General features: G+C 35.1%; 1 protein-coding gene across 2 annotated transcripts in view; it reads right to left on the bottom strand.

Annotated features, from left to right (window-relative positions):
* The window catches only part of BLTP3B (bridge-like lipid transfer protein family member 3B), an 85,862-nt gene that overhangs the window by 39,011 nt on the left and 23,246 nt on the right, over positions 1–23,605 (bottom strand). For both annotated transcript variants that reach the window (XM_061125559.1, XM_061125558.1), the window contains 7 exons: positions 14,229–14,391; positions 13,102–13,140; positions 11,987–12,078; positions 8,045–8,234; positions 7,081–7,221; positions 5,846–6,016; positions 1,064–1,244 (listed from right to left, as the gene is read on the bottom strand). In XM_061125559.1, the coding sequence (XP_060981542.1) occupies positions 1,064–1,244; positions 5,846–6,016; positions 7,081–7,221; positions 8,045–8,234; positions 11,987–12,078; positions 13,102–13,140; positions 14,229–14,291 (877 nt within the window). In that variant the 5' untranslated portion in view covers positions 14,292–14,391. The remainder of the gene's footprint in view (positions 1–1,063; positions 1,245–5,845; positions 6,017–7,080; positions 7,222–8,044; positions 8,235–11,986; positions 12,079–13,101; positions 13,141–14,228; positions 14,392–23,605) is intronic.

Here is a 23,605-nt window from a genome sequence, read left to right as displayed (position 1 = left end):
ACAAGTCGCAACTATGAACCCGAGTGCCACAACTACTGAAGCCTGTGTCCTCTCGGGCCCACGAACTGCAACTGCTGAGCCCATGTGCTGCCACTCCTGAAGCCGGGGCACCTACAGCCTGTCCGCCACAAGAGAAGCCACTAAAATGAGAAGCATGCACGATGACGGAGAGCAACCCCCGCCTGCTGCAACCAGAAAAAGCCACACAAAGCAATGAAGACTCAACACAGCAAAACATAAAAGAAGTAAACATTTAACAAATGAAAATAAATAAAAGATTTCTCAGCTTGATTCTCGTGCTCATCAAGGTTTGAGAACCAATGTCTTAGAAGCAGGACACTGAAACCTTCTAACAATTATGGGCCAGGGACGCTCTGAAGGATATACAGAAATGCCTAGCACCTAGAGTACAGATTTTCAAAGTGACCAAGGGCACCTCCCTGTTAACCCATTACCTGTGTTCATTAAATAAGGAAAAATAAGAGAAGCTAAAGCTAAAAGAAAACACTTTCCTAATTGGAATCTGGCTTCCTGACCAAATTTAGGGAAGATCTGGAGTAAGGAGACAGAAAAAATTTAAACAGTCACATAGTTGTGTTTATATGCACATGGGGGTGGAAAATAGTATGTCAACTATAATGCTGAAAATATACATGTATCACTTCTCAGCCTTTGGGCTAAAATCAAGTGAAAATACATATGCAAATAATTATGACTTGAGTATGTACTAAAATTTAATTTATGAACAATTTCAAAATTATGAAAAAGCTAATTCAAAGGCAAGTCTAATCTTCTAAGGATGTCAGTCTTTTTTAAAAAAAAACATTAGCATTGACAGCTAACAATTAATTATGTTGAGGCACTAACTATCAAAGCAAAGTAAAATTTTATACCAATATATAATCCTTAAAATTATACCTTTCATCTATGTATCTCAATGAATGATAAAATTATGACCAGTTATTGTAAGAGTACAGACTACTTATTACATATGAAAAACAATCCAGATGTGCAGTAAATTTTAGAGAAAACCAAAATAGTTTCAAATAGCAGTTTTTATTACCTTTTTCTTTAGCATGAATATCATCACATATATGTAGATCTAGATGAGAAATCACTAAATGATGGGAGGTTTCTTTAACATCAAAGTCACTGAACAGTTTCACAATTGCGTCATTTAGATCAGGAGCATTTGAAGTCTGTGGTGTCTTCGCATGCTGGGTAGATGGGGCTACCGCAGAGCTCTAAAAGATTTAAAGCTGCCTTGTCACTGCAAGTTAAATATTTGTCATTCCCCACTCAAGAAAACTTAAATATTTTTAACAATAAAGTCATAAAGTAAGCAAATACATTTTATTTTGCATCAGTAACTAAGTTTCCCCAAAATATTTTCTAAATTATGTAGGAATAAAACTAAAACCTAAAAACTAGAGAACTATAAACAATCTGAATATGAACCTAATATGTTTCAGTAAATATCTGAATAGCTATATTTACATATTTATAGCCCTCTCTGTTTGAGAAAATATATTTATTAACTATTAAAGGCAGCTTATTTAGATATTATTAGTTCTATATATAAAAAATGAAAACAAATGTAAGCCTTGTATACATTAGCTACATACACTATTATATGCCCTGAAGAAATAATTACTTTGTAAAACCACCTGTAATATTATTTAGTACCATAGGTACTCTTAAGAGGTATGGCATGTCTTCTGAACTTGAAGAAGCCAGAAAACAGCACAGGTTTGTAACAGTTTGTGAGTTCACATTCTTTTCTCCCCAAAGAGAGAAAACATAGTATACTGTTGAAGTATAAAGACATCTGTGAACTTTCAATAGCTTAAAGCAACTCTACATACATAAGTACACTATGAGATGATCTGTATATCTGTTAACCATAAAACTATACATGAGACTTTGGTAACAATTAAAAGAAGACCAGACTTGTTATTTAAAATATTTTTAAACTTTCTAAGAACAATTCGTTAACAAAAGTATAGTTATTTACAGAAAATTAAAGTACTATATATACAGCTTATATACAGTATATACCTTCTTCGTAGTAAGAACTATAATCATACTATAAAAAGAATTTCAAAGTGTACTCAGTAAATGAGAATCTCTTGATAAAAATGACTGGGGTCCACATTATTTAAAGGAAAGCAAAGATGAAACAGTTGTGAAGCCTTAAATTCCAGGGGTCCAAGTAAGCTTTTTTACTAATTATTAAACTGATTTTCATCAGAAAAATCACTTTTTCTTATGTTTTCCCCCATCCACTTTTAAAGCCTTACAGACTATTACTTATGTCTATGATGGTATTATTTTGGAAGAAAACACTCTCCTATATTGCTTTAATTATGTTTCCTGTCTTTCATCAAGATAAATACTGATACAAATAAAAACATAAGCATTAATCTCCCTACAAACTCTTTTCTTCGTACTAAGGTACATTCAGGCTTTTGGATGCTATTTGTAGGGGGGAAAGTGGGCCACTATAAACTCTTGCCTCATGAATAATCTTTTAAAAATTCTTAATTTTCAAGTTCGTAAAGCTCGCAAGTTGTAAGGTGAGCAAAGGAACACAACTACTTCACTCTCTAATGCACACTCTTGGTACCTCAGATGACACCTAAAATAGCGATGTGACAACTACCACTGAAGGAAGACATCCCACAGCAATGTGAGTGGCTCAGTGTAACTACTATAAAACATTAAGGAGTGATAAAAAAGACTAACTAAATACTAATGGCATGGAAGAAAACCACAGCCATTTGCTACTACATCCTTTCTAAACTATGAAATAATGCAGATGCTTAGGCAAAAAAAAAATCTGTAAGGAAATACCTCAAAATGCTAACACTGGTTTTGTTATGGTAGTAGCATTATAGAATTTTGTCCTTGTTCTCATTTCCTAACCTGTATCTTTATATAGCTTCCTAATCTATATTCTATTTTACATAAAGACATCTATCTACATATTGCATAAATAAGCTATAGTAACATCAACACTTTGTCTATTGATCTTTCAATTATCATCTCTGTTAATGACATCCTAAATTATAATACACGAATCGTCATTGCAAGCTTTAACAGGCTAGTGTTTATGATGGTAATACTGCAAAATATTACCTCCTGTACTTTCTTAATTATTTTTTTCCACTCCAAAATGGAACTCATTATTACCTTTTCTTAGCCTTACATCCCCTAATCAAACCTGCTTCCTTCTGGACTTATTCTTCTGGCTAATGGAATTACTAATTATTCAAGAAGTTTTCAACTTTTCTCTCTTCTCTATCCTCAACTGATAAAACACTCAAATACCTTTCCCCAATTTGGCTTGTTTTTTCTTCTTTCAAACCATTGCTAGAGATCCAAGTCTACCTCTTCCCTAGAGTGGCAGCCTTCCTACTCTTCAATCTACCCTCTTATAATACCACCATGTCATACTTAACTTTTGTTTCCATTGACTTCTGTATGCCCATGGGAAAAGTAAACATATAATGCCCATCATGTCTAGTGGCCAACTTTGCTTGAACTCAGGCTACTTCCCTGGGAAAACCCTATTCTATGCTATGATCCAATACTCTGTTCATCAAACTTTTAACATTAGATCCCCACACAGAATTATATACGAAGACATCTGATTGGATAAATATTAATTATTTGGTAGAATGATACAGGATTCACCATCAATTCTCTACAGGTTCACCATCAATTCTGTTTTTATAGCTTAAAGCTCTGGGAAACTTTGTTCACATCAATAGGTAGGCTGGAATGAAGTCAATTTTGTTTTAGCAAAAGCAACATGATTCTTTGAACTCTTTCAAGTTAATGCCAGGATTCACAAAGTGATCTACTGTAAAAAAAATTATTTTTAATAGTCTAGCAGCAGACATTTATTAAATCTTCCTTCAAACATGTTGAAAGCAAAGAAGTGGAAATCACCTAATGTGTTAGTTTGTCACTGGTCCTTCACATCCAACATGGACAGCAATATTTCAAATTGCCTGTCATTTCCCAGAGATTTTTAGGTCAAAACCCTCCTGCCCACCTCACCATCCACCCCTGACAAATCTATCACAGTAAGAACCAGGATGAGTAAGAAGAATGCCTTTCATTTGTAAAGTAGGATACTAGGATAGGAGTAACTACGGAATTGGAGAACCAGACTGACATCTTAACACAACAAAGAGTATACATCAAAATGGAAGATGTGAAACAATTTTCTTAAAACTTGGAAAGTTGTCACATATTCACAAGGCAAGTGTACAGCACTCTCAAAAATAAGGCTCTAGTAACCCTAAGCCCCTCATCTTTATCAGAAAATACCATGCTATCACCATCATACTTTTGTAGACTCTATTTCCTCATTTGAAACATCCTTTCTCTCACCTGTGAACTCCTACTCATTTTTCAGACTTAACTTCATTATCCTCTTTGTGAAACCTTTCCAAAGTCCATCCACAAGCAGTTGATTAAAACTTCTCTGTCCTTCTGTAATCTCCTCATCCCTCGTTTTATTGGCGGCTCTGAGTCTTCACTGCTGTGTGCGGGCTTCCTCTAGCTGCAGTGAGCGGGGGCTACGCACTGCTGCGGCGTCCGGGCCTCTCACTGCAGGGCCTCCCCGGTGGCGGAGCAAGGCTCCAGGCACGTGTGCTGCGGTGGTTGTGGCTCAGGAGTGGCGCACATGCTCAGCTGCCGCACTGCATGTGGAATCTTCCCAGCTGTTCTTGTTGTTCAGTGGCTCAGTCGGGTCCGACTCTATAGACTGAAGTCCGCCAGGCTCCTCCATCCATGAGATTTACCAGGCAAGAATACTAGAGTGAGCTGCCATTTCCTCCTGGACCAGGGATCAAACCCACATCTACTGCACTGGCAGGCAAATTCTTATCCACTGTACCACCAGGCAAGTCCCTCATCCCCATTTTTAATTCTGCACTCTGGCATTTATGCTGGACTGCAATGATCTGTTTTACATTTGATTCCCTATTACATTCTGAGATCCTTGAGGGCAGGTTCAGACAATATTTATTCCTACATCAGCAGCATCTAGCCCTGCACCTGATGACAAAGCAGGCAGGCAGTAAACAATGCCGATGTGACAGTCACAGTAGAGCCTAAATTCCCACATATCAGTCAGATTACCAACCAAGTACAGGAATTACTCTATTTCCAACGAAATAATTCAAGAAGTATGATTTCACAATATCCATTAAGTTTTTATTGGATAGATATAAAAAGTCAACCGTACTCATAAAATTATCAAAAGACAGTACACGCTGGGATTTCCAATTTCCCTTCTACAAAAATCTTCATGTTAAATTCTCAGTATTTAGTGCTAGGGAAGGTTAGAAAACTTCTTCTTTTTAGGAAAAAAAAAACTAGTAATGCTTCTGATTTTAAGAAAGTGATCATTAAATAGCTTCCCTCATTTTTGTCCCAGCCATCAGACAATTCTAACAGCTTTGTGTTCACCTTCAGCAATTCCCTAGGGCTTTTATGTCAATCCTTACATTCTCTCCCTTGACTATAATTACCCAGGTTTTTTTCTTTTGGACTTTAGTAATCTTTAACTTGTATTTTTATAAATTTCCTGAAAAGACGTATTTGTAACATCAGAATACTTTTATGTTATCATTAAGTCTAGTGCCAAGCACAGACTTGCAAATAAGGTATGTACTATATAGACAGAAAAATATTTGATACGTAAGAAAGTTCTTGGGCTCAAAGTATTATAATCTATTTCACATAGAGAAAACAACTAACCATTCTGATTTTTAAACCACTTAAACCATGTAAAGTGAAGTGCTTTTCCTATTAGCAGTTAATAGCGTACCTGTGCAGGTTCAGGAGCCATACTCTTCCTTTGCTCTGTTGATTTTTCTATTGCTTCACTAAGAGACTTCGCATACTGTACCATAGCCTTCAACTGGGAATCCGTTAAAACCCATAGTAAGTCATCCAATATTAGAACTAACTTTGTGGCAATGACATTGCAGTCCTTTAACTGTCAGGGAAAAATGATTCATAAAATTAAGCCAAGTAATAAAACTTATAATGCACTTGTACTTTTTAAAGTTAAAATTTTTTCAATGATTTAAATAAACGCTTCCTTTATCACCAAATATTTGTTGAGTTCCTATAATATGGAAGAAATATCTCCTAGTATTGGAGATACAGTGGTAAAAAAAAGACTGACAGGTTCCTTTACCTTAACAGGTACATGTTACATAGGTATAAGCATTTGTGTAATTTAATTCTGCATTTATAGCTAAAAATCATATAATTATCAATGTTAATGCAACCCTAAGTGACCCCTGAATAATGCCACGGTTAATGCATATAACTTATAGTTGGCCCTCTGTATCCAAGGTTCCTCCATATCCAGGGTTCCTCTGCATTCTTGGGTCCAACCAACCTGGACCATGTAGTTACTATTGAAAAAGATCCACATATAAGTGGACCCATACAGCTCAAAACTGTGTGCTTCAAGGGTCAGCTGTAATTCCAGTAGAAAAGGAGGCATTAAAATTAATTAAAAACTAAAATGCTATTTTAACCACATTTCACAATATTTGTATTAAGTGTCATACTCTGAAAAATTATTTTAATTGAGCCATGTTTTTAAAAAAGTGATTACTTTCCCACATTAAATTTCATCAAAGTCTATGATGGATTTTCAAATGCTGACATCCTTAAGCAGCTACCTTCCATATTTATCTAAATATACAGTCATATCTTAATAGCCTTCTAAAACTAGTAGTTTTGGTTACTAATGGTGAAGACTTTACTGTTTACCCACTCCTGAGGAATATTCAATAGGAGACATAAAATTATAAAATAGCTACTATTTCGTAACTGAGAAATCTATTCAATTCATCAAAAATAAAAATACTAATATTAAACCTAAAGGTATCATCACACCAGATTTCTTCAAATATTGCTTGAGGCACTATATTTCCTTTTATTTTGCACTGTTTTAATATGCCAATATTTCACCTATAAATAATTTAAAATTTCTCATCAATTCCAATAGTTGCCACATGAATCAAAAGGTAACTGCTGACTTACTCTTCTTTTGAGCGTGACTCTGATCTTTGACTGGTTGGTTATTAAGCGGACAGGGGCGCACATAATTTCCAGATGTGCGCTCTGGGTGGCATCTGCCTCTATTCGGATCATCTGCCAATTTATCTCCTTAAAGGTCAACACCTAAAGGGAGAACAAGAGATTAGGTTCACAAACACAAAACGAAATAAGAAAAATGCAGATTTATAAAAACCAAAAAAAAGTTACAAAAATGTATCTTGTGGGATTTCCCTGGTGGTCCAATTGTAAGAATCCACCTTCTAATTCAGGGCACATGGGTTCGATTCCTGGTCGGGGAAGTAGGATCCCATATGCCATGAAGCAACACATGTCGCAGAGCAACTGAGCCCCTGCGCCAACCAGAGAAGCCTGGGGGCCGCAACGAGGGAAGACCCCGCGTGTCACAACTAGAGAAGAGCACTCACGCTGCAGCCAAGACCAAGTGCGGCCAAAAAAGGAAACGCACCTCTTCACAGATTTTCACATGATCCTCCAGATCTATTCACTATGCTTTCACTTTTAATTACACACTTTCAAATTCAGTAACATATCTCCATAATTACAGTCATCATCTGTAAAGCTGTTGACACTTTTATTCCAAGTAATTTAATTTTAATATAAAACACAAAGAACATTTGAATTATGTAACCATGAAGAATTTAACAAAACATATTTTAATTTTGTAAATTTAAAATTCAATTCTGAGTAGCTTAGAAGTTAAAATAGGACTCATTAACTCTCTAAGTTGAAAGATAACAGTAAAAACATTAAAAATGTACATTTTATAGTTAAACAAAAATAATACAGAGAAAAGTACAGTTTATGGGAAAAAGTAAATCTAGTAGTATGTGTATATAGGCAACAAAAAGTAATTATTTTAAATATACTTTAATATTAATCAATGCTAAAATATTTTTAAACAAAGAAAGAAAAACAGAATCTTTACCTCTCCTCTCTGTGGATCCTGAATACGAGTAAATCGTAAATCTCCATGTTCCCAGTTTGCATTTACACTATAGATTCTTAGCTGGGAAAGTTCAAAGGAGGCATTAAAGGCTTTTGCTCCAATGCGAATGACAATAGAATTTACAGAAACAGTAATTCCTTCAACTACTTTTTCAGCAAAGCCGTATTCACTGAGAAAACAAAGCAAAATATAATGCATTAAAGCCAAAAATAAATCATTAAAAGTGAAGTTTTCTGTTAATATTCTCACACAAATTGCCATATTATTCATTTTTGTTTAACAAAATGAATTTTTGTTAAAACAATCTAGTCTGGTTACATGTAAGTTACAAAAAAAAAAGCTATTTCAAAATGCTAAAGGTTTTTATTTATTTATTTTTTTCAAAATGCTCAAGGTTTTTAAAATTGGCCTCTCTAAATTATTTTAATTGCCATCCAAAGTTGCTTGCTTTAAAAAGCATTAGTGCAGAGAACTGGCATCAATAAAGTAAATCAGATGGCTAAATTCTTGACACAAAGAAGGCTGCAGAGGTCAACTGGAATATAATCTCATAGTTTAGGGATAAGGCCAGAAAAAGTTCACATTATATAATTCAATTCAGTAAATATTTATGGAGCATCTACTATGTGAACAATGCTAGGACCTAAGAAAACCAAAACAGAGTTATGGCATTACAGGGCTTGAAAGTTACTGGGGGAGGAAAAAAAAAACACATATCCTAGTAACTGAAACATGAGGGAGTCTGTTTTTAGGTGCTTTTTAAAAAGGAATCGTTGGTACACTCAGTAGAGAAAGAAACTGTTTAGAATTAATGAGAAATATATCCAAAATAGAAAGATGAACTTTCCTCAAGGAGAGATAAGAAGGAAGGAAAATCTTAAAAGAGGGAAAAGCATGAGCAAAGACACAGAGAAACAATAAAGGTCATGTTTCAAGAATAAGTATACATGTATATATATTTAGTATATATGTATGGCTGAGTCCCTCTGCTATCCACTTGAAACTACCATAACATTGTTAGTCGGCTGTACTCCAATACAAAATTAAAAGTTTTTAAAAATGATAAGTACAGCAAGACTTAAATACAAACTAGATTATCAATACATTTTGGCAGAGGCGTGGTGAAAGTTTTTGCAAAATTGGCACCTTACTTCAATCATGACCATTATTCCAAAATCTGTATCAGATTTCTTGCTGAAACTTCAGACTGTAAAATTCAAATATCCATCAGATAGCTCTACTTGGCTGCTTCTCACATATTTCAAAGCCAACATCCATAAAGTGAGGCCATCATTTTTACTGATCACGCACATTGCTCCTCTATACCTGCTATGCTTCTCGATTTACTATCCTCATGAATAAATAAAATTACTTATCTTTCCTAAAATTCAGATGACTTATCTTTTAAATCAGGATATACTTTGTAGCTTACATTTGGACTGTAGGAAATAAGGCATATGAAGCAAGAAGACCATCCCTGGACTCATGATACTTTAAAAGGTGTAAGTATTATTTGGAGTATTATAAATAGTAGTATTACGGTTTTATTAATACTATTACAAGTCTGTGAGCCTCAGTTTCCTTACTTGTAAAATGAAAATAATAGCTATTTCAAAATGTTGCTGTGGTCTTTAAGCAACATGTTATTTTGGAGGAGTTATTATGACCCTAAGAACAAATATTGGTCACTTAGAAATACTTCTGGAGTTGGAAGAATATTTTTGTAATAATTATCTGAGAATACCCTTTGGAATATTCAAACCCATCTACTCTAATCTATGCACATTAAAAAGTTTTACAATTGTGTTGGAGGATTTACCATCAGAAGGGTAAAGGCAGAATCAGTGACTAAAGTGTACATCTTTCTGATTATATCATCCATTATAAACTAAATTTCAGTTTACAAAAATTTCTTCTGAGTTTGGTTAATCTCCACATAAACATCTATCTCCATGTGAAGTGAAAAATCAAATTCCTGAACTTACAAAGTTTACTGAACTACCAGTCTATGGGAGCACTGATGATTTACAGGTCCTACAAAGAAGGAAGGGCCAGCCTATTAATTGTTAATTTCCCTCTATTTTAATCTCTTAGCTAAAAACAAAATCAAATGGATCAGTTTCTCCCTAAATTGCATGACTGTAAAGAACTGAAGATCTATATTCATATTCTTGACAACCATTCTAGACCTAATGAATCATTAATTTCAAAAAAGGAGCCCAAAAAACCCTGTAGATTTTTATAAGCACCCTAAATGACTTACAATTTGACAAGTGTGGAAAACATATTTATTAACACCCAAAGCCAAAATTATAAAGCTTGTTGGTACTATAAAAACATGAATCAGGAAAAATACTGTCAACTGCTTAGCATACAATAATACCTAATTTATGCCACACCTAGTTAAAATAAATCATTTGTTTATAACAACTTTCCTGAACTACTTTTGCCCTTTCAATAGTCTTATAAACATCTCAGTTTTATCTCCAGTATTTCTGACTAGCCAATTCTAAGATCAACTGCTCCTACCTGGGCTTCCCTGGCAGCTCAGCTGGTAAGCAACCTGCCTGCAATGTGGGAGACCTGGGTTCAGTCCCTGGGTTGGGAAGATCCCCTGGAGAAGGGAATGGCTACCCACTCTAGTATTCGGGCCTGGAGTTTTCCATGACTGTATAGTCCATGGGGTTGCAAAGAGTTGGACACAACTGAGCAATTTTCACTTTCACCTTTTTCTCCAACATTTCTGACTAGCCAATTTTAAGATCAACTGCTCCAACCTACTTTATCTAACCTGAAATCATAATCTAAACTTTAAAATCTCAAATTGCTGGAAAATACATAAACTACAAAAATGTTAATGTGAAAGCTCTTTTCCCCATCACTATTACCTACAATCCAAATATAAACTGTATATCTGATAAACCTGGCTCTCAATCAACTCTCAGCAGTGGATGGATCACCATTCTATTCCCATGTGAAAAGCCACTGATTAGACTGTAGGTATTCTCACAGAATGCATTAATATAAAGATGGTTCAACCTTGGTAAAAGAGGAGGAAAATGTGAGAGAGAGTACGTGTGTGTACCTGTATGTGCACGTTCAAAAGAAGAGTTAATCACTGGTTCTCACGCACCTAGAAAACTGTAAATGTCCAGGGCTGCCACGCTGCACAACCCAAGGAGGCACTAGTCACGCTAAAATCTATGTAAACTTTTTACATGAATACCTGAACCACCCAAAAATAGTGCAGAAAATCTGTTTTGAAGAAACTGTATACATAAAATATGATCCAAATTTACTGAATGCAAAGATAAACAGGCAAATTTTCAAATATCTATTTTTTAAGAACCACTCTAACTTCTCAAGATGGCTTTGTGAACTGCTCTCCTTTACTTTGTAAAATGCTCTCCTTTATAGGCTTCTACTTTATTAGCATTTGGTTTTTAATCTATCAAAATTCAATCTGTAGAAACTGTGAGTGTTCTATATTTAATGAATTTTAGAGTAACCCAAAAGGTCTATACTTTTTTAAGGCATCAACTTAACTCTTAAGAGTCATAAAAGGTCCACTGATGCAGAGAACAAATGTTATGCAGAGAAAGTGTTCAGAGACCAAATAAGAGACTATCTGATTTATAGAATGCCTAAGCTCTTCTTCTTCCATTTTCTGCTGCTGTTCTGCCTTTGACTGATCATTATTATTTAATATCAAGGAAAGCAAGATGAATAAAAGAGGCTAAAAATCAATTCTGCTACTCTTGCAAAATGTTTACTAAAACTATAAAATGTTTGATGGGAGAAGTGACTGAAATAGAGTTGAGGCTGGGAAATTTTATTTTATGTCCTATTACTCCAAATAACAGAGCTGACTATAGAAAAAAAATTTCCTTTGCCCATCATACATATTAACGGATAGCTTACCTTTGTCCTGAAGCAGTTGCAATTGGTGATGGGCCATTTGGGTTTCGTGGTTCTTCACATGTACTCATTTCCATTATTACTTTATCCAAGGACTAATAAAAACACATTAAACATTAGATATTTTATGTATAGTATAAGGATATTATTTAAGACTACTTTCTCATTCATTTCTTTAGGAGCAAAGAAAATAAAGTAGAATCATTTTAAATGTCTCTCTAAAGGTCTAAAGACTGAGAAAATGCTCAGTCCTTTTCTCAAGGCACTTATCTTCTGCTGGAAAAGCTTATTACAGGAGTACAGGAGAAAAAAACTGTAAGTAGTAGCCATATACTGCTAAGACCATCAGGTTTCACAGAAGCATAATTGCTAACCTCAGAATGTACATTACTAATTGATAGATTACTTATTTGTAAATAGGACTAAACAACTTCTGAAAGCTCCTCCCAATCTAAAACCTGAGATTTAAAACATGTAACTATAAAAAATATGAAAAAATAAACACTCTCATAATGAAAAAATTCCTCAGGCTAAGTTTTTCTTGAAGAAAGATCGAATGTCCTTAGTAGTCATCACTAGCACATCTGCAGTCATCTCTTCATTCTCTATTTAATACTGAATTTGTCTGAAACTGCCTTGCGTTGTTTACTTGTTCACTGTCAGTCTCCTTATAAAGATATATGTTCCCTCAGGGCAGAGGGGAAGCATTCAGTAAGTATTAGCGGAATGAATGAATCAGCAAATGACCAAATAATCAATTTTCCTTAAAAAGTAAAGTACATTAAAGAACATATTATATATTAGATCAGTAAAAGCAGAAACATAGAAAATCTGGGTCAAATTTTATTAAAAGAAGAAGCCCACAGTATGTCAATAAAGAGTTAAAAGATACAATAAAATATACTAATTTAAAATATAATATTCTAGACCTGAAGAACTTTAAAGATCCTCTCATTTTAGAGTTCAAATTTCCCATTTAAAGACTGAGAAAACTAAATATTACCAAAATAGAATGAAAGCCAACAAAGCCATAAGATTATGTTTCTAAGAAACAAAATATTAACAGAGTAGTTATACACAAATATAAACAATTATTTCTGAGGCAATTCAGAACTTACCAAACAGATGGGATGGGTTTTCAATTTTGTCCATGGTATCTATAAAAGAAAATGTTTCTTTAAAATGAATCATCAAAAAAATAATTTAAGACAGTAATCAACACAGATGACCCCTTAACACAGTGATAGACATACCAAATTATATCAGATGACTTAAACTGAACAATTCATTTATACTCTTGAAATCAGCTGCACCTATTTTATTTTTAAAAAGATTATTATTCTTATTTTCTTGGTCATCTTTTTAAATAAAAATTTCAGGTTCTACTAACATTATCTAAAAAATAATATGTTTTTTCCTCCAGTTCTGAAGATACATTTTGATTTTATAGTTTAAGAATTCCCAGCAAAGCATAATCAGTGTTTTGCTCATTTAATAATCTTTTAAATTCTAGAATTCCAGCCAATTTCCTTGTAGATATTCAAGACAAACATAAAAGTGAGACCATTAATGTTAAATGGAAGTAATATCAAATAAATAATGTTCAAATAAATTCTATACTAAGGATAATATTTTTTGAAGACATTTGGGTTTATGGAAGATAGAACAAAAATTAAAGGTGACCATCAAAGGATACGGCAAACTTTCCACAATCTTTTCTATGTAGCCCAATTTTAATTTTAATTTTAGCATGCAGTATTTCTACTGAATAGGCTCTCAAACTAAGCCTAATCTTTAAGACAAAAAAGCAAAATGATATGATTAGAGTCAAAGATAATAAAAAAGCTTAAGTTTTAATAAGCAGGAATAATATTAAAAAAAACTTTAAAATTCTCAAAATAAGAAACAAATGGGGAAAAGAGACAAAATTTCAAACAAAAGTATAATGTCCAGAATAAGATAACTTATCAGTCCTTACGCCTTCATTTGAAGTAGACTCTACTTACTACAAATTTAAGCTGTCCCATTTGACAACAAATCCTATGAAGAAAACTTTAAATATGTACCAAATTTTAACAATCATTTTAATAAACTATAAATATTGCTTAAATATGAATATTAAATTTTCAATAAAAATTAATAAATTAATAAATAATGCAGAAAAGAAAATATGTATTTTAAACGATAGGGATGAAATAAATAAAATGAAAACAGAAAATGCCTTGCACAGATATCAAAGTCTCACCCTAATTGATGCTTTATTACAAAAAACTTTGTTGATAGCAAGCCATGTTGGCAAATCCAACATGTTCTGGAGCACCTCTTCATCCAACTCCAAATTCTTTAGTTCACCTTCTCCTTTAAGGGTACTAAGATTTATCTTGTCAGGAGATAAATTTTTGGTAAATCTGAAAGAGAATACATATTGACATTTATTTTAGTGTTAGTTACTGTACCGCTGAGTCATTCTTGCAAATATACAGAGCATTAAGAATGTCATAGTGGATTTCGCTGGTGTCCAGTGATTAAGAATCTGTCTGCCAATGAAGGGGGTGCAGGTTCAATCACTGATGCAGGGCAACCAAGCCTGTGCGCCACAACCGCCGGGCCCTCCCTCTGGAGCCCGCGCGGCGCACCCACCGAAGCCTGCACACCCAGGCCTGCGCTCTGCAGCGAGAGAGGCCGGCACACCACAGTGAAGAGCAGATCCTGCTCGCCGCAACTAAAGAAAGCCTGTGAACAACAACCAAGACCCAGCGCAGACCAAAATAAGTAAACAGTAGGAAAGAAGAATGTAATAACAACATGGGCTTCCCTGGTGGGTCAGCAATAAAGAATCTGCCTGCAGTGCTGGAGACCTGGGTTCAATCAATGCACTGGGAAGATTCCCAGGAGAAGGAAATGGCAACCCACTCCAGTATTCTTGCCTGGGAAATCCCATGGACAAAGCAGACTGGCAGGCTACAGTCTCCCGGGTCACAAGGGCAGGACTTAGTGACTAAACCACCACCATACATTTAAATATCTTAGAACCAGATACATTCAAGCTCTAGTTCTTAATATCTTTCAAACTTATGACTACTTAGTACCTACTATTTTTCATGTATTATGCAAGGATTTGAGCCAGCCTCTACTACATTTTACTTTGCTATAGATAACATCACAGAAGTGAATATTCTTATTTTACTAACCAATCCACAAGTGAGGTAAGGAAACGCTGTTGTTGTTCAGTCACTAAGTCCAACTCTTTGCAACCCCATGGACTGCAGCACACCAGGCTTCCCTGTCCTTCACTATCTTCCAGAGTTTGCTCAAACTCATGTCCATCGAGTTGGTGATGCCATCCACCCAACTCATGCTCTGTCACCCCCTTCTCCTCTTGCCCTCAGTCTTTCCCAGCATCAGGGTCTCTTCAAATAATTCAGCCCTTCGCATCAGGTGGCCAAATTATCAGAGCTTCAGTTTCAGAATCAGTCTTTCCAATGAATATTCAGGGTTGCTTTCCTTTAGGACTGATTGGTTTAAACTCCTTGCTGTCCGGCAATCTTGATTCTAGCTTGTGAGTCATCTAGTCCAGCATTTTGCATGATATACTCCATATAAGTTAAATAAGCAGGGTGACAATATACAGCCTTGACCTACTCCTTTCCCAATTTTGAACCAGTCCGTTGTTTCATGTCTGATTTTAACTATTGCTTCCTGTCCTGCATATAGGCTTCTCAGGGACATGTAAGGTGGTCTGGTGTTACCATCTCTGTAAGAATTTTCCATAGTTTGTTGTAATCCACACGGTCAAAGGCTTTAGTGTAGTCAGTGGAGCAGAAGTAGAAAACTGACCTTTTCCAGTCATGTGGCCACTGCTGTGTTTTCCAAATTTGCTGGCATATTGAGTACAGCACTTTTAACAGCATCATCTTTTAGGATTTGAAATAGCTCAGCTGGAATTCCATCACAAAGGAAATGAGATATAACTCTTTAGAAGTAGAAGCAGCAGCAGATGCCAACACTGCCATTCATCATGCCAAGTATTTAATGAAAGTGCCAAGTCACATTAAAGATTTGACTCTGAATTCTAATTAAACAATGCAGATTCTCTATAATGATTTTAAAAGGAAAGTTCAAAAGAAGAGACTGAAAATAATAACAGAAAAACAGCAAACATTTTCCAAGGGTTTACTGGCAACAGACTCTTCTCTTTGAGTGCATGCATTACTGATTCTCACGATAACCCATTAGAGTCAATACTACTTTTATTCCCACTTTTTACAAGAGTAAATATAAAGAGAAACCAACTTGTTTGCCCAATGTCACAACCAATAAAGATGATAATAGTAATAACAATAAATTACACAAGCACTTTAAAGTACTTTCATATGTATTAATTCTTAACACAACCCTGAAAGATTAAAAAATTGCTAACTTTACCCAGCTTTACTTTTTCAAAAGTGAAACTATTGACAAAGTTAACTACTAGCTAACAAAAAAGTTATCAGCCAGTCTTCTACCCTTTTTTGATATTAAATATTAAAGTAACAAAATGAACTAGGTTATTTACATGCCCTACACACCAATAAGAATCAATATGCACATTCTTCTGCATTGACTCTAAACCAGAATTTCTTGAGTCAGATCTTATCTGGATTCATATCTTCTCACAAGATGTCAACACATTGATTTAGTCAATATAAAGTTCATATTTAACTCAGAGTTGATCAATAATGCCAAGTCATTTCAAACTTACCACCAATCATGTTTGATTTGAAAATACAGTTTCCTGATAGGCTGCCATTTCTAAGCACACAGGAATGACCTATCATTGCCTCAAGGCAGACTATCAGCGCTTGAAGGGAGCTAATTCAGCAAGTATTGGGTTGGCCAAACGAAAAAATCTGAACGAACTTTTTGGCCAACTCAACACTTACTGAGGATTCACTATTCAGACACATACACTGGCAGGCAGCATACTCAAGGTTCTGGCCTTTGTGAAGTGCTCAGTTTAGATGGTGAGAGAGATCAAAGAGCGTGACTAAGAGTGAATACAGCAGGGGTCTTATTCCAGAGGTTCTTTGAAATAGGGACTTCTGAGCTGATATCTAAAGGATGAGCAGTAGAAGTTAACTAGGCCAGAAAAAGAAGGGGGAAGGAAAGAGTTTTCCAAGTAGAGGGAATAAAACATACAAAGGTTCTGAGGCAGGAGAGAGTATAAAGTAAAATAGAAAAGAGATCAGCAACTGGAATGTAGCAAGAAGAATGGATAACTCTTGAAGGACAAAGAGAGGGCTGATTACACATTCATTCATTCAATAAATTTTAACCAATATCTACAAAGTTAAATATATAACAAGTCAGAGTCTGATAACTATGGAGGGAAAAAAAAAGCAAAAATAACATAGGAGGTGCAAGCAAAGGATCTTTTCATTTTTAAAAGAGTGGACAGGAAACGCCTCATTAAAAAGGTAACATGGGCAAAGATCTGAAGAAAACCAAGGAGCTAGCTATGCAAATATCTAGAGGAAGAATACTCTAGGCAGAGTTAAAACTAAGGACAAAAACTTGAGGAAAGAACACAGAGGTCTGAGGAATAGCAAAAAGGTCACTGTAGCTGTAGGAAATGAACAAGGGCAAAAATGAAAAGAGATAAAGTCAGAGAAATAACCGGGGCCAGATCATGTGGGGCCTTTTAAGCCACTCCAAGGACTTTGGCTTTTACTCTGAGTAAAAATGAGAATGACTGGAGATGGTTTTGACTAGAATAGGATAAGAGAACAGTTTTTTTAAGGATCACTCTATTGAGAAGAGATGAAAGAAGTACATGGACAGAAACAGTGAGCCCAGACAGGAAACTGTTACAATAAAACAGGTAACAGAGATGTTGCCTTGGATCAAGTTGGAAGAGTAGGAAGTGGTCAGAAGGAAACAATTCAGGACATACTCTGAAGTTAAAACAACAGGATTTGATAATACAGACTGAAGGCAAGGATGGCTCCAAGGTTTTTGGTCTGAGCAAAGAGAAGGATAGAGTCACCAATTACTGGTTTAAAGAGAGAGAGGGAGAAGTAAGTTTGGGATAAAGGATCAGAATTTAGGCTTAGAGTAGTTTAATTAAGAGATGCTTATCAGATATCCAAGAGAAGATACCAATTAGGTTAGATATTGAAATCTTACTCAGTAGCTACAGATACAAATTTAATAATCACCAATGTTATATATGTATGTTTACAAGATAGAGACCAAAAAAATGAAATGGCTCAAAGACTGTGGTCAAAGACCACTAAGAGGTCAAGGAACCCTAAGAAGGAAGGGCCAGTGAGGTAGGAGAGAAATCAGTTTTGCTTTTTTAGGTGGGAGAAAATTCAGCAGGCCTGTATGTGGACAACAATGATGCAGAAAAGAGAAAACTACTGATGGGCAGACAACTGATATAACAAAATCCTTGATTAGAAGACAGCAGATGGAGTACACAAGACAAGCTGGCTTTGAAAAGTTTTGATTTTTGAAAAGCATGTTAATATTCTACATATGTAAAAAATAAAATAAGAAAGAATGTGAAGAGGAAAACACCTAAAACTGAAAGTAACTTGAAAAAAATGAACCTAACTGTATTAAAAAAGAAAAATACTATAACCATACTGAAGGGGAAGACAGGAAGGACAAATGGACAGATGAACAAAAACTAATCTGAGTAACTCATAAATACCAACATCTGACTATATATCTTTAGTGTCGGGCAGGGAGGAGTCGTTAGTGGAGAAATCAGGCAACATCTTAACTGGCTATGGTACAGGAATGTTCACCTCAATGGTATTTACAGAAGGAAAAAAGCACCTAAATATTCATAACAATCCCTTTAATTGTGACATATTATGCCTACATATATACCAAGGTGTGTGTGTGTGCACGCACGCACATGTGCGCAGCTCTGCCATGCCCCACTCTTTGCACCCCATGGACAATACAGCCCACCTGGCTCTTCTGTCTGTGGAATTTCCCAGGCAAGAAAACTGGAACAGGTTGCCATTTCCTACTCCAGGGTTCCTTCCCGACTCAGGAATCAAACCCATGTATCTTGTGTCTCCTTCACTGGCAGGCAGATTCTGTACCACTAGCACCATCTGAGGAGATGGTATCAAGTAACACATGTTGCCAATTATATAAAGAAGTGGTTACACTATAATGCCTGATGAAAATTCAAGGTTCAAAATTATATACTGTGATTTCAATTATATAAAAAATGCATTATAAAATCTCAAATCAATAGTACCTATGATTGGTGAGATTTTAGATTTCTTCATCATTATACTTTTCTGTATGGTTTAGTATTTTATAAGGAGTATATATAACTTTGATAAAGACAAAACTTCAATAGAAACCCAAAAAGATAAGACAAGCAAAAGCGGTAGAGGGAATGATTAAAACATGTTATTCACAAGAAATCCAATTTCCAATTTAGTTCACACCAAAGGGACAACACATGCAAAGAGCGCAGACCTTAAAGTCAGACAAACAGATGTGAACTCTAGTTAGGCTACCTGCTGTGATACCTCTCTGCCTGAATTTGCTCATCTGTAAAGTGGAGAAAATAATACCAACCTCAAAAGAGTTTAGTGAGGATTAAAGATAATATATAAAGTATTGGGTACAAAACAGACACGAATTAAGTCTTCTTCCTCCTGCCCTGCTCTTCACTGAGGTGAAATTACAAAGGCACAGAAGTTCTCTGGTGGCCCGGTGGTTAAGAATCTGCCTGCCAATGCAATGCAGGGGACACGGGTTTGACTCCTGGTCTGGGAAGCTTCCACGTGCTGTGGGGCAACAAAGCCCATGTGCCACAACTACTGAGCTCTAGAGCTCACACTCTGCAACAAGAGAAATCACTCCAATGAGAAACCCGAGCACTGCAACTAGAGAGTAGCCCCTACTCACTGCAACTAGAGAAAGCCCGGGCACAGCAAGGGAGATCACGCACAGCCATGAATCAATTTAAAAAATTTGTTTAAATAAAAAAACTTATGAAGACACTGATTATAGCTTTTTAACTGGAGCAATAATGAAGGTTCAAGCTTAGGAACTTCCTGGTGGTTCAGTGGTTAGGGTTATGCACCTTCAGTGCTGAGGACACAAGAATTAGATCCCCAGTCAGGGAACTACTATCCCACAAGCAACATGGCCAAAAAATAAAGTTCAAGTTTATCCAAACAGTACTTTAAACATGTCAATACTGCTCATCTATTAAAATATTTTAAAGAGGAAGCTGAAAATATAATGCTAACTGTCACATCCACAGCTATTAGAAAGTTGGTTTCTTATACTAGGTAGGCCACAGACACATCAAATTATTTCTCTATTATTCATATGTGAGGCTTTAATTTACATGTTTCCATTTTAAACAAATGTTTCCCAATCATTTGTTAATATAATTATGTTCCTTCCAAAAAGAGAGACAGGAGAATGGTTCCTCAGTCACATTTCTTATAACTAATTGACAGAGGAAAAATACACTTTAAGTGTATGCTAGGCAAACAAAGGAACAAAAACCCACAAAATAACATCAAGGCATGGGAGAGCTATGCCTCTACCTACGCTTTGTCCAAGTGTTGCTATAAGCTCTTTGAACTAAATTGCCCTGTGAAGTCTCCAGATAATTGTATTATTCTACTAAATATTATAATTGAGCAGGGTTATAATACAGGGCCTGATCCTAAAGAGAATCAATTATTATCTGAAATAAACCTCTTTAGTTCACTACAGACTCATTTAAATCTCTAAAAGGTATATAAACATTTTAAACCAAACGTTTTAAAAAATGGTAAATCTCTAAGTCAATGAATTAAATTTCTGAATAACTAGTTATTTGGTAGAGATGAGGGAGAGAGGTGGGAGATGAGAAGCACGAAATCTATATAAAACCAAAGTAGATACATTACAGACTTAAAGTGAAGATAAAAAAGAAAACTGACCTGAAAATGTCAAAATCATAACAAATGCAGAGAAGAAAGTCAAACATAATAAAGATAAAATTGACACAATTCTTACTGGTTTTATTTTTAAAATTAGGAACACAGCAGTATGTCCCATTACTATGTATACTATGCCATGTAAAGAGATTTATTTTAAAATAAGCATATGTTATTTTAACATTGGTATTATATGAAATAAAATTTAAAGGTGAATGTATATATTTTACTGGTTAATTTTATATTTTTAACAATGTACCAATTTTAAAGCTAACTTAATACATGTAAGCTAGCTTCTATTTCATTCAAAGTCTTCTTTAATTACATATATTACATGAAAATAAACTTACTATTTTTTTCATTATTAACAACAAAATAGCTAAGTAAAGGAATAAAATTTCCAGGCAAATGGAAAGAACAGGTTTGATTTATATTATATATTTTACAATTAATACACAATGAGAGTTTAAATTATGTATAAAGCACTGTACAAGGTAAATATGTAGGACAAAACAGAGGTATAAATTTTATATCTAATGTTACTGTAAATTTTAGTCATGATTTATTTGAAATTTCATCAGATCCATTTCATAGCTATACATACAAAAAAGATTATAAATTATTTTATTTGCTAAAGCAATCTGAAAGAGATTTATGGAATGAACTATCTCTAGGTTAACTATAGTATTTGGGGGTAGAATCATAAAATTTTACTGTTAAAAACAATCTTAGAGCATAGTTTATAAAGCCTTCTAGGAACTACTTACCTTCTTCCACAGTTACCTCTTCACATTCAGATAACAAATCCTGGGACATTCTTTAAAAACTTCATCACCTAATACACATTTCTTGAATTATTCACCTTGTCCTGAAAGTTTCTATGGTTCCTATTATAGTACATGTTATTAGAGATTTACATCAATGCCTACTATTTTTCTAAACTTAGGAAGCAGCTATGCTACTTAATAATATTTTTCTCAAATACAGCTATAATTAGAAATAATCGTTTTAATTCTGGCATTCCATGCGTGAAAAACTAGATTTTACAGGTAATTTAACAACGCATGTTGAATTGTATAATTTAAAAGTTTTAAGCAGGCACTAACTGAAGTTCTTGGATAGGCTTCAAGGGGGTTTTTGAACACCAAAATGGCGAAGAACCATTGCTTTAAAGCAACAGGATTAATTTTAACCATCCAGAAAACAAATTACTTCAATACCATTGCGTTTGACTTAGTTAACTTATTTTTAAATTAACTTATTAATAATAAATACCTCCTAGGGTGCCTGCCCAGTTACCAGTGATTCCACTCAAAGGCTATAAAGACAGGGAAAACATACAGATCTAAGACATGTTAACATACATCCTTGGTTACAGCTGATTTGATCTAGAGAATGACAAGGCATTTAGATTCTTTAATCATATTTCTTCCTTCAGCGATTTAAAACTAAAACACTACATTAGAACCAAGCTGACAAAATAATAAAGATGATGACTGAGAAACACAAATCCAACATTTTAAAACTTAAAAGACACCATAAAGATTCTTCCCCCATCATTATTCTAGTCTCTCCAATTGGGCCCAGCTAGAATCCTGAAACAAACCAGTAACTGAAATCACTAACTACTATCTCAAGACTGTGTGTTCCTACAAAAATTACATTCTCAGTGCATATGAAAAGATATTATAAGAATCAAAATCTTTATGTAAGCAAATCTAACAATAGCTTCTGCCTGACTTTATTAAAAATAATATTTCTAGAAGAGTACCTTAAGACCATATGGTAAAGTTGTACGAGAGAGCATGCTATTGGAGCATGCTCCCAAAATCTGATAGTCTGCCAAGTCCTTTGACTAAGATCATTAAGTTGTGAATCTTCACCTAATTACATCCTTTCACAGACCATGGGCTTCATCAGGCAGCCATAAAGATTTCTCCAACTGGGATTTCCACGGTGGTCCAGTAGCTAAGACTCCACACTCCCAACACGGGGGGCCTGGGTTCAATTCCTGGTTGGAAAACTAGTTCCCACATGACGCAACTAAAGATACTGCATGCTGCGACGAAGGCCAAAGATCATGTGTGCCGCAACTAAGATCTGGCACAGGCAAATGAATAAACAGAAATATTTTTAAAAAGATTTCTCTAATCAAAACTAAGAAATAAATGAGGCTTTTCTAAAGAAACCCCTATTCCACTTCTGCCTTGTGTGCATGCCAAGTCTGAAGAGTCTGGTCCAACTCTTTGCAACCCTCTGGACTGCATCCCACACCAGGCTGCTCCATCCCTGGGATTCTCCATCAAGAATACTAGAGTGTGTTAGCATGCCCTCCTCCAGGGATCTTCCCAACCCAGGGATCAAACCCACATTTCTTATGTCTCCTGCACTGGCAGGCAGGTTCTTTGCCACCAGTGCCACCTACCTTCCGCAATACCATCTTCCCACCCCAGCTGTACCCCCTTTAACCAGGCACCCTCCTCTTAAGGCTAGTTGCCTTCTTGCCCCACTTTTGCCTCATCTTCAGGCTCAAAAAGTGAATTAGTTGATTTCAAAATTTTGGATATGAACTATAGTACATACACATACAAAACAAATTATTTCTCGAAGTAAAGTTTAATATAGTCTGAAATTTTCCACTCTATTTCCTTCTTTTACAATGGCCATC

Source organism: Dama dama, chromosome 22, assembly GCF_033118175.1.
Source record: "Dama dama isolate Ldn47 chromosome 22, ASM3311817v1, whole genome shotgun sequence".
NCBI classification, from domain to species: domain Eukaryota; kingdom Metazoa; phylum Chordata; class Mammalia; order Artiodactyla; family Cervidae; genus Dama; species Dama dama.
Note: the sequence above shows the minus strand (reverse complement) of the source record. Positions and strands in the feature narration are given on the sequence as shown.